Below are 12,465 nucleotides of genomic sequence, written 5' to 3' on the forward strand. Positions count from 1 at the left end.
GATTTGAGTTTGCTTCGTGGTAGCTCAAAAATGCAAAGTTCTGACATACTTCACCCCAAAAATAGGGGTAAGTCGCGCAAAATCGAAAAAAACGAAATATGCTCACCTACATTTTCGATGACGATTAATTTAAGCCCACGGAGACCTCTGTACGACCTTTCCCGTTCTTGCTACACACTTAGCAAAAAGGGGCGAATTTTACGATCACTTTTTGTTTTGAAATCGAATCAGTCGTATCAACAACGAGATCAACAACGCGCTTGGAGTTAGAGTCGCAAGAAGAACTCGTACCGAGGCTCTCAGGAGAGACCTTAGAGGTAAATAAAGCATCTGCGCGGCTGCGAGAGTTTCTTCCTCAATGGAAAAAGATCACGCAGGATCAATTCATTTTGAATTGTGTGTGATGGTATAGAACTGAATTTGACCAGTCGGTATATCAAACTATTCCACCTCTTCAGCCAGAATTTAATTCTTCGATTGATCGCGAGCATATGAAACTTACGATCACCAAGCTGTTGGAACTGGGCGCAGTCAGGCCCTGTTTGCCATGTCCGGGACAATTCATTACGTCATAATTTTTAGTACCAAAATCAGACGGTAAAATGAGATTTGTGTTAAACTTGGAAAAGCTCAATACAGTAGAGCGTCGATTATCCGAACGTCAGTTATCCGAAACGTCAATTATCCGAATGGTGATTTGGTTTATCCGAAACGTCAATTATCCGAAAGATTTGTGGGGGTAATGATTAGGTTTGTTGGTAGGTATACGGAAAACCTGACCGAGGTTGACCGTTAGGTCCGCGTAGACGTGCATGTGCAGTTTGCATTTGGCGACCAGATGTTTTATGGCCGAGTCGTGCAACTGTTAGGACCGTATCGCGGGTTCTACCTGGTCGCGAGCTCAGACTTGCACGGCGTACCTCCCCTCCGCCCGCTTGACAGGAGCTCGCGCGCATTTAGTTTTCCAGTGTCAGTCTTTATGTACTTTTCTGCAGAGCTGTGAAAGAGCGAGCCCCGATATTGAATCTGATTGTATGTGATTCCTATCTCACGTTCATAATGAGTTCTACGTCTAGTCCTTTAACTTCTAAGCGTAAACGACACGTTCTTACCTTGGAACAAAAACGAGAGATTCTTTCTAAGCTAGATAAAGGAGAGACCGGTGCATCTCTAGCTCTCGCGTACAATGTGGGAAATGCAACAATCACGGACATTAAAAAGAATAAGGATAAAATTTTGTCATTTGTGTCAACGTCAGACGGTGAACATGGGGCCCAGAAACGAAAAGCTTTAAAATCCGCGCAGAATCCAGTTCTCGACAAGGCTTTATCCGAGTGGTTCACGCAGAGGCGAAGTTTAGGACAACCAATTTCCGGTCCAATCTTGTGTGAGAAAGCTCTTGACTTGAACAATAGAATCGGCGGATCGTCTGATTTTAAAGCCAGCTCTGGATTTCTGAAAAACTTCAAGACTTGCCATGGAATACGAGAACTTTAGGTTCAAGGGGAAACGTTATCGGCAGATTCGGAGGCTGCTGAGAAGTTTAAACAGAACTTCGCTACCATCGTAGAAGAGGAAGGATATTCTAGAGATGATGTGTACAATGCAGATGAGACTGGGTTAAATTGGAAGTCTTTGCCCACCAAATCTCTCGCATCTAGGCGTGAAACTGCAGCACCCGGATTCAAGGTGTCCAAAGAACGAATAACGGCTATGACATGTGCTAATGCAGCCGGCACTCATAGATTACCGTTATTATTTATCGGAAAGGCGAAGAAACCGCGGTGCTTCAAAAATGTGACTGGCTTGCCTGTGATCTATAAAGCCCAGAATAGTGCTTGGATGGACTCAAGATTGTTTTGCGATTGGTACACAAACGATTTTATGAAGAACGTTAAAGAATGGCGCAAGGCTCAACATAAAACTGGTAGAGTGTTGCTGCTCCTAGATAACGCGCCTTCTCATCCATCCGCTGAGGTATTGAACAGTCTCGATCCAGACTTCGAAGTCAGATTCCTTCCACCGAACGTAACATCTCTTATCCAGCCTATGGATCAGGGTGTGATAGAGAAAATGAAGAGATTGTATAGAAAAGAAGTTCTTAGGAGACTGTTTATGGCAGAAGAAAACACCGAAGACAGTATTGTTCAATTCGCGAAAACCATAAATTTGAAACATTGTTGCTACATGATAGCTGATGCGTGGGCATCGCTAACAGAAAGAAATCTGAAGAACGCTTGGAACAAACTGTGGCCACCCTCAGAAGAAACGCAGGCCGAGATTCAAGAAGATATTTCTAATTGCGAGCAAGGTGGCATAAATGAATTCGTTGAAATCTTCCACGCCATCCCTGGATTCACGGAATGTGACAACGATGACGCCGAAAATTGGCTGAAAGATGACGCGAACGATCCCGGCTATCAAATTTTAACCGACGATCAAATCGTATCTTCAGTTCTCCACGACGAAGATAGTGATTCTGATGACAAACACAGCGACGAAAGTGTGGAAGCGTCAAAGCAGCCCTCTCACGGTGAGGCCTTCGGGGTTTTGGAAACGGCGATGGAGTGGTACGAAAAACAACCTGAATGTTGTCAAACGCAACTTCTTCTCCTGAAACGATTGCGGGATTTGGCTGCAAAGAAGCGAGCTTCCGTTGTAAAACAGAGGAAAATCATGAACTTTTTTCCAAAGAAGTAAACCAAGTATGTACATACACCTACCACTTATAAAATTAGTATAGACACTTGTTTTTCAATACATATATTTTGTACACTATATTCTATTACGTAACCGTTATAAATGTTAACAAAATGTACTATGTATATAATAAGAAGATAGTTCATCTGTTTTAAATACATACGTATGTTTATACATTGAACGAATCAGCGTTTTTTTCACACTGTTCGGTTATCCGAATTTTCGATTATCCGAATGGTTCCCGGTCCCAATTAGTTCGGATAATCGACGCTCTACTGTAGTTTTATAGTCACGAAACATTTCAAGTGGAGGACATCAGAACTGCGACGAAACTAATTTCACGAGCCTTTATGTGTAACATAGACTTACAAGATGCGTATTTTATGGTACCTATGCACCTGGAAATCGAAAATATTCAAGATTAGTTTTCGGGGATATAATTTACGAGTTTGGATGCTTCCCGTTCGGTCTATGCACGGCGCTATATATTTTTACGAAAATCTAAAAACCGGTAGTAAATTATTTGAGAGGAAAAGGATTCATCTCGATGGTTTACTTAGACGACATCCTCTGCATCGGTTCGAATTTGAACGTGTGTTGCAAAAACGCAGAAGTCACTCTTAGAGAACTGCAATCCCTGGGGCTTATAGCGAATTATCAAAAAAGTAGTTTGACTTTCAAGAAGAATTGCAATTTCTTCGTTTCAGAATGAGATTAGAGCTTCCAGAAGTAAAAAGAAAGAAGATGGTAACTTTGATCGACGACTTTAGTCATCGCAAATTTTGTACGATTCGGGAATTCGCTCACTTTATCGTGAAGTTAGTCGACTGTTGTCGCGCAATTTAGGATGGATGACTTTACACCAAGAGATTCGAACGAGAAAAGTTTTTTGGCCTGTTAATCAGCGGGCGGAATTACGATGCACGGCTCGGAGTATCCGCAGAATTGCAAATCGAATTCGATTGGTGAAAGCAAAATATTACGACGTCATTTGGACTGATATAAAGCTTTCAAAGCTGTCAAAGAGGTTTACTCAGACGCGTCAAAAACGGGCTGGGGCGCGTATTGTGATATCGAAGGTATACACGGGTTTTGGAGTGACACGGAGAGAGGGTTGCACATTAATCAGCTCGAACATATCGCCGTCTTGATGGCTTTCAAATTTTTTGCAAGCGATTCATATGATTGTGAAATCTTATTACGAATCGATAACACGACGGCTATTGCCTATGTTAATCGAATGGGAGGCGTACAATATGCCGCACTTCACGGGATAGCCAAAGAGATTTGGCAATGGTGTGAATGTAGGAGGATATGGATTTTCGCGTCCTATATAGCGTCCAGCGAAAACATCGAGGCGGATACGGAGTCGAGGATAAGAAATACAGATACCGAATGGGAACTGTCGAGTTGGGCATACGAAAAAATAATATTGGAGTTCGGTATACCAAATTTGGATTTGTTCGCATCCAGGATTAACGAGAAATGTCAAGCTTATGTTCGTCGCACAGAGATCCTGATGCCTTAGCTATTGATGCGCTCATGATCAACTGGAAATCCGATTAGTTTTATGCACTTCCATCGTTTGCATTGGTGTTCAGGTTTCTTCAAAAGGTTATAGCAGATTGCGCCTGTGGTATTGCGGTAGTGCCAAATTGGCCTTCGCAATCATGGTTCCCTATATTTATGGACCTTCTAGTAGGGAAACCCATAATATTCTCTCCCGCTAAATGGCTTCTATTGTCTCCTTGTAGGTCTCTCCAACATCCATTACAGAAGTTACTGCATGGGGTTGATTGCCGGGAAATTATCTGCGAATCTTACCGGCGCAAGAAATTCTCGGGCCCAGTGATCGAGACGTTGCTGGCTTCACTCGCCGAGAGTACGTGGAAGCAGTACGCGGGACCTATTGGACTATGGGTGAATTTCTGTCACGAGACGGAAATAGACATTTACGAAGCGAGCTCGAACCGGATTCTTGAATTTCTGCAGAGAAGATATGGTTTAGGAGCTTCCTATGGCACATTAAACTCGACGCGATCGGCAATTTCGTTGATATCAGCGAACGACGTGACTAACGATCGGATCATGAGTAGATTTTTTAAGGGTATTTTTCAGCTTACACCGATGAAACCTCGATACGACGAAACGTGGGATGTCGGCATGATACTTACGTTCATTGCGAACTTATACCCACTTGAAATCATTCAACATTCAACAGTTATCGGAGAGATTAATTATGCTGCTAGCCTTAGGTACGGCTCATCGAGTGCAAGCCTTCTCGCTCATGAGACTCGATAGTATTTTTTACTCCGCACAGGGCTTCGAGATAAAGATCTCGGACATCATAAAAACTTCACGTCCCGGGGCTTTTCAGCCGCTTTTGTTATTGCTGTACTTTCGTGAACAGCCCAGACTATGCATAGCGAGCACGTTGAAAAAATGTTTGTAAGTAACGAAACCGCTTAAAGGCGATTGCAATAATGTGTTAATCACATCAAGAAGGCCCTTCAAATCGGCGAGCATACAAACAATAAGTCGTTGGATCCGATCAGTGTTGGCGAAGACTGGCATAGGTCCCGCATTTATGGCACACAGTACAACACACGCGTCTACGTCGGCCGCTTCAGCAAAAGGTTTAGACATCAGCGCAATAAGAAATACCGCGGGGTGGTTTAAGGACTCGCAGGTATTCGCAAAATATTATAATCGGCTGGTTAAGTCGGGCGGAAAACAGTTTGCAGCGACTATGTTTGCATACTTTTAATCGGTTATTGGTTGAAATGATACTAATTGCATTTTGTTAGGTGTGAGGAACACGGATAAAAACCGTTGTTCTATTGATCCTTGAGGGACCGTTGGTCTTGATACAAGTTGTGTTTTTTGTTGCCTTAGGCTATTTGAAAAATAATGAGGTAAGTTATCTCTGAACATCTACGATGTAATCTCGAAAACGAGCCTCGTAATATAATTAAACGATCAAACGAACTTACCTGTTGTGAAGTTCGATCGTAATCATATGTAGAGTCTCGTTTAAGATGATTACATCTCACCCTTGGAACGTTTTTTCGTTCTGTTTACTATTCCCTTTCCCTTCATTTATGGAAATATGTCGGTTTTATTATTTTCAATCCTTATGGGGTTAGTTTAAACAATATGACTTGGAGTGGAAACAACCGCATCGCCATGGAGACCTGGCGGTGCTCTTTTGTTAAGCTCTGAATATTCGTGACATTAGCGTGTGAAAGTAGACGGTACTACGATAGTGGTGTATATACGCCGGTTCTAACTCAAACATGGCGGTGCTCCCCTCTAGCTCCCCCTAGCGCTTCCATCAACCCCTCTCGGCCCACGGCCCACACACACACACACGCACGTACTAATCACATTTGATCAGTATTTAACATCGTTTTTCGATTTGTTTTAACTTTTCTGTATTCCCTATCACCACATCCATAAAAATTTGGGGAAAAATTTCAGAATCATATTGAAAAAAATATGAACGGTTGGAAAAGATGACCATCGGACTCCCCACCCCCTTCACCGCCACGATCGCCAACATACAAACGGGTGTGTAGAGGGGCGGATTATGAGCAGGGGGATGATCAGGATGTGGTTGATAGCGACGCTGACACGCTGGTTATCGACCATGAACCGATTATCGACCATATTGACGATAGTGATAGTAATGATGATGGTGATTATGATGTAGATGTTCACGAGTTTAAGCATAATATATGACGCCTGGCTTGCGTACCGACACCTAGGGTTCGGCGCGTGCCCCCTAATATTTTGCTTGGTAAACCCAAGCCCAAATCTCACTGTCCACTCGATAACCCCGCCACATACCGGGAATCCAATCAAATCGCACGATTTACCGTACCCCTTCTTCAGGGGACGCGACCAATCTCTATCCCCGAAAACGGCGTAACTAGACAGTAAGAGTATATAAGATGAGCGCAAATGCGGATCTAGCTATCTATCACCTATTGAGCAACCGCCAGAATAGATCTTCGAAGACTTCTACGAGAAGACCAATACTTCCCACATCCACGAGGAGCCGGACACCAAGGACCCACGATCAGGAGACGTGGAGTACCCGTCCAAGGAATCCTCAACACCACTTCCCATCAAAGGAGGGCATTCAGCGTACTAATAATTTTTATTTGTTTTCAATAAAAAAAACTCCTTAGGTACTAGGGAGCCGTGTCTGAGTGAAGAACAGCCCTTGCGTCTGACCTCATAGCTCAGATACGGTGATCGTCTCACAATCCCCCGACCCATAGGTAGGACACCTGAACCCGTAGAGAGTCACGATCATTGCGACTTAATGTCTTAATACAGGTGAAGGTACGTTTGCGTAGAATCCCCTTTAACTACCACGCCAGTAATATTCAGTCTTGCCATACGCAAACTGAATTACTATCAAAGTCCTTATGACTACTATGCTATCACACACGTAATATTCTGTTTCAGCACTATCTAAACGAATAATTATAATATCAAAATCAACTGTCAGCGACGATTCCTCATTATCGAATACCGTCCCTCTTACGACCAGGCTATCGCATAAATAATATTGAGTCCACCCATAGGTAAACCGAACTATCATCTTAGTCCTTCCGACTACCATGCTAGCACACAAACAATATTCTGTCTTAGTTCCCACTAAACGAATCATTATCAATCACACAACCGACTAGTCAACGATCCAGAATAATCAAATACCGTCCCTCTGACCAACATGCTATCACGCAATTAATAGTCAGTCTTGCCGCAGGCAAACTTCATTAATATCAAAGTAAATAAGGAAGAACTATCCCTTCCTCAATTATCGAAAATCTCTTAGAGATTACCAGAAGAATAAGTTCACAACCTTTGTATAGTCGAAGCTTCTTCATAGGCGAAGTTGCCTCGTAGTTTTGAATTGAACCCTTTTTATTAGGGTGAAGGATAGAGGTTGAGGTTTTCTTGAATAAAAACTCTCGCGTTTGAGCCATCGAATTATGAATGTTTATTGGCTCTTGTGGGAAAAGCCTTGCGGCATAAAAACCCACGAAGTATGAACGTGTATTTGTAAACGTATAAAAGTATGTGTCGATTGTGTATATGAATGTGTATATGCCGATTACAGCCCGTTTGGCTCGTGCCACCGCGATCTCGAGTGCGTTTCGTATTGCGATTTTTGTTTTATTCGATTCGATAGAATTTCGTATGATTTGCGTTTTCCTTACTCCGAGGAGCGAACGTGTATGAGAGTATGATTGGTGTTGGTAGTACACCAAGAGCGCTCGGGCTCGTTGTATGATGAAAGGGTGCAAGACCCTTGGTATGCGTGTATGGGCACTCGGTCCCGTGTAGAATGAGAGACACTCGGGCCGTACTCATCTACGTAGAATGAGAGACACTCGGGCCGTACTCATCTACCTTACTCCGTAGAGCGAACGTATACGAGAGTATATTTGGGCCTCTCGTCTTTTGGTTGTGGTACGAGAGAACGCACGGCGTCACTCACGATCGTCACTAGACGGACGACGTAACTCGACTGTTTTAAAAAATGCGTGATGCGCGCTCGCCTCCTCATCTACGCGAGATTTGGCATCCCTGCGGAGACGAATCGTTCGAGCGCGGCTCGCACGGAGATCGCAATGACGCCGGCACAAAACGACGCTCAGGCGCTGAACAACCTTTCATCCTGTCTCTTATCTTGCCTCACGGGAACAAAACATTGACGTATCATTGCAATATTTCCTTTCCGGAAATAAATATTTCGCATCACGAGTCAACATCTCAGAGCGATCTATCTGTGCGTGCTTTACACTCACAGATCAAGTTTGACCCTCAACTGTTTACACGGCCTATGATGATGGGTCTATTCCACCCATGCCTTTGCACATGAGGGTGAGAAAACAAATTCTGAGGCTATCTCGAAAAACTAAGTTGAAGTGGTCAAACTTTTCAGGCTTTTCCAGGAGTTAATCACACAATTAACAAGTTATCCTTCTCCACCTTCCTTCCGAGTCCAGAGACCGAATCCTGCAGCTCTATCCAAGAGACAGGAAATTCTCAAAATAAATATATCATTCGAGTATGCGCTAAATGTCACACATAGCGTGTGAAGTTTTGGCGAAACAAAGCCCGCGAATAAACTGTACGTGCCATTGGCGACAGCGTGCAAACTCGAAACGTTTCAATATATATGTACGTTAGGGTCGGCCAAAAAAAATTAGTATTTTTTTTTTTACTTTATACTCTGAAAATCGGTTGCTAGATACCTCTGAAGAATTCTCACCAAATATGAGCTCTTAATTTTGATAACAAGGTCCTCCGCTTTACAATTTTGCATTTTTTCCTGAGTATTAAAAACAAAAATTCATATCTCTTTGACAACTGTTCGTTAAAAAATATCTCTCCTGATATTCTTGTAGGAAATCGAACGCTCTACAAAAAAGGTCTCTTACAGTTTTTTCGTAAACCTTACCGTTTAAAAGATATCAAAGCTTCAAGTTTGATTATTTTAAGAGAAATTTCTGTTTTGCTTATGAATTTTTTAACTCGCTTACAAAAAATTTTGATGAATTGCACAACTCATAGTTTTGTAGGAAATTAACTGCTCTACAAAAATGGTGTCCTATGATTTGTCGATTAAGTTAAGCGTTTAAAAGATATTCATCGTCAATCTTCAATGCATACTAATTTTAACAGTTTTTGATGAATAATTCGAAAAATTTCAATTTAATTTACAAGTTTCATGAAAATTTATTCCAATGTCAGTTCCTGAGAAAAGAGAAAAATAGTATAAAAATATACATTAAAAATTAAAAATTAAAAAATATATATTATATATATTATATTATATAGAACTAAAAAAATAAAAGAAAAATAGTTTAAAACATTTCTCTTTCCTTAGGAACTCACATTGGAATAAATTTTCATGAAACTTATAAATTATATTGAAATTTTTCGAATCATTCATCAAAAACTGTTAAAATTAGTATGCATTGAAGTTTGACGATGAATATCTTTTAAACGCTTAACTTAATCGATAAATCATAGGACACCATTTTTGTAGAGCAGTTAATTTCCTACAAAACTATGAGTTGTGTAATTCAACAGAATTTTTTGTAAGCGAGTTAAAAAATTCATGAGCAAAACAGAAATTTCTCTTAAAATAATCGAACTTGAAGCTTTGATATCTTTTAAACGGTAAGGTTTACGAAAAAATTGTAAGAGACCTTTTTTGTAGAGCATTCGATTTTCTACAAGAATATGAGGAGAGATATTCTTTAACGAACAGTTGTCAAAGAGATATGAATTTTTGTTTCCAATACTCAGGAAAAAATGCAAAATTGTAAAGCGGAGGACCTTGTTATCAAAATTAAGAGCTCATATTTGGTGAGAATTCTTCAGAGGTATCTAGCAACCGATTTTCAGAGTATAAAGTGAAAAAAAAATACTCATTTTTTTTGGCCCACCCTAATGTACATTCTATGAAGTACTCACAAAAGTAGAAACTCGATGAAGTCTTTGGGTTTTTCAAATGAACACCTGTTTTTCAAAACTCACTTTGCTAAACGCTTGTTTCTGCACAAGGGATTTTTCAAAATGCTAGAGAAATTTCAAAACCGCTGTTCGAATTTGTACGAAAGGAGGTGTACACCACGTGATGTGCAGGCAAAAATGTAGCATGGCAACAGTATGAGCTGGGAAAATTTTCTGAAGAGATCGCTACCTGCTTTTTTGATGACTGATTTTTTTCCCATCACATGCCCCACGCTAATATGGTTTGAGGGTGTGCAGGCTCGGACTTGTTCGCTATAAAGAGTCATAAACCCCAAAACTATTTGTGCACAAACCATCCAATGAAAAGTTGACGAGACAAGATTTTTCTCACACCAAACACTGCTCGCTACCTGCTTTTCGTTGACCGATTTTTCCCAACACATGTCCCACGCTAATATGGTTGGGTGTGTGCAGGCTCACACTTGTTCGCTATAACGAGTCATGAACTCCAAAACTGTATGTGCACAAACCATCCGGTCAAGAGTTGGTAAGACAAAATTTTTCTCCCATCAAATACTGCTGAATATATTGTAACGTTCTTGGACGTTACGAAAATAAATATGGATTCATGAGTTTGATTATCAAGCCAAAATCAAAGGCGTAAATAAAATTTTGAGAAAAAGCTTTAATTACAGGATACGTGTTTCTGGTTTTAAGTCTGAAACAAGACTGTTTGTACAATAATGTTGGTTGACGCAGCAACCTTATTCTTTTTAAAGACATAAGAGGTTTATAAACGTCTTTTATCTATGATGACTAGTAGATCATTAAAAGGGGGTAAAACGGGTGATTTCACCCTTTGTAACAATATATATTGTAACGTGGCATTTTTTACTGCGCGTTCCACACGGCTCCCCGAACTCTAGACGGACCATAGACTTAGGGAGCACGCGGAGCAGACCGCGGCTCATTTCGAAAAAGAGCGCCAGGACAACAGTCACGCATCCGAGACTCTAAGAGGGGACCATCGCCGGTTTAGCGAATAAGACTTTTCAGGATTTTTGTTTATTTTTTTTTGGGTGGCGAGTAAATGCGGCTTCAGACAGGGGATCGGCAGCAAATCCGAACGACGTTACTGGATGGCAATCGCGGCGGATCGCGACAAAAGGAGGGCCTCGCACAAGGATACGGAGAGAGCGTCAACGGAGAACTCTGCCGCGAGGGAATCCAAGGCGGACGAGATTCCCGTTGGTGGCCGGCGAGCCGTAGCCCCCCCCTCCGTCGCCCAACTGACGACAGGTACCCTCGCGAAGTCATCACCACGCCACTGCCAAGCTACGGGGTACCCGAGACGGGCCAGCCAATCAACACCCCGCGACAGCGGAATTCAACGATAGCGATACGCTAGATTGTAAGAATTGCGTAACGAGAACCCCAATTCGATCGGGAAAATTTTGACTATGGATGGCGCCTATGTTCGGGGCATGTTCGAATTGCGGCTCCGATTTGCAGGACTCGTCACTTGAGTCCTGGCGCCGTTACATAGTGGGTGGTAAAAGTATCGAGAAAGAGTTAAGGAAAAGAAAAGGAAAATCGCGTGAAATGGCAGAAACTGGAGTCGGGGAATTCCTCGGGTGGCTGCGGAGCGGTAAGCGCTTGTAATTCTTTGCGGGCATATTTCGAGCGCAAGTTAAATTGGCACACTGATAAACGGTCAGCCCACGTAATCTTGGAGTTAGAGTAGCGCTCGAAATCTGTTTGCCGATCTCCTTGATGATGACCGTAGCCTGAGTTTTCGCGATAACGCGTAGAGTCAAGTTGATCCCTGTAAAGTCTCGCGTAGAGTCACGGTTTCGAGTGGGGAACAATTTCGGAGTGAGATTGAGTGCGGCCAAATTCCGCTGCACAGGGTCTCGTCGAGTCTGCGTACGTAAAAAGGGTGGTGGACTTTGGGGAAATAGGGACTACGACTGGAGCTCGGATGCGTCATAATACGCTATACACTCGCACGATCAGAAAAGCTGCCTAGAGTGATTAATTTGGTCGCGATTAGCGCGTCGAGTCACGTCTTTTTGATTTAGTTTACGAATGCTTGTGCATCAGTAAGGTGGCGACTAGCGCCCGTAGAAATAGGATATTAGCTAGATTCAATCACGATTGCGATTAGCGCGTCGAGTATGATCTAGATCACGTTTTTGTTTAGCGGTGTATAATTAAGTGACGAGTAGCGTCGTAGTCGAGGCCGATCGCGGGCAACGCATC

At 42.2% G+C, this 12,465-nt stretch overlaps 1 protein-coding gene across 1 annotated transcript; it reads left to right on the top strand.

The window, feature by feature from the left end:
• Positions 1 to 1,059: 1,059 nt before the first annotated feature.
• LOC124293005 (jerky protein homolog-like) lies at positions 1,060 to 2,700 on the top strand. The gene is made up of 2 exons (XM_046731899.1): positions 1,060 to 1,387; positions 1,523 to 2,700. Exons 1-2 carry the CDS (start codon positions 1,060 to 1,062, stop codon positions 2,698 to 2,700), a joined length of 1,506 nt encoding a protein of 501 aa, XP_046587855.1.
• Positions 2,701 to 12,465: the final 9,765 nt, after the last annotated feature.

Source organism: Neodiprion lecontei, chromosome 2 (assembly GCF_021901455.1).
Source record: "Neodiprion lecontei isolate iyNeoLeco1 chromosome 2, iyNeoLeco1.1, whole genome shotgun sequence".
In the NCBI taxonomy this organism is placed as follows: domain Eukaryota; kingdom Metazoa; phylum Arthropoda; class Insecta; order Hymenoptera; family Diprionidae; genus Neodiprion; species Neodiprion lecontei.

Bases quoted from the DNA above. Each gene is read 5' to 3' on its own strand.
- LOC124293005 (XM_046731899.1), top strand. From the start codon at position 1,060: ATGAGTTCTACGTCTAGTCCTTTAACTTCTAAGCGTAAACGACACGTT. The intron at 1,388-1,522 runs GTGAGAAAGCTC...CGTTATCGGCAG, and splicing joins AATTTCCGGTCCAATCTTGT to ATTCGGAGGCTGCTGAGAAG.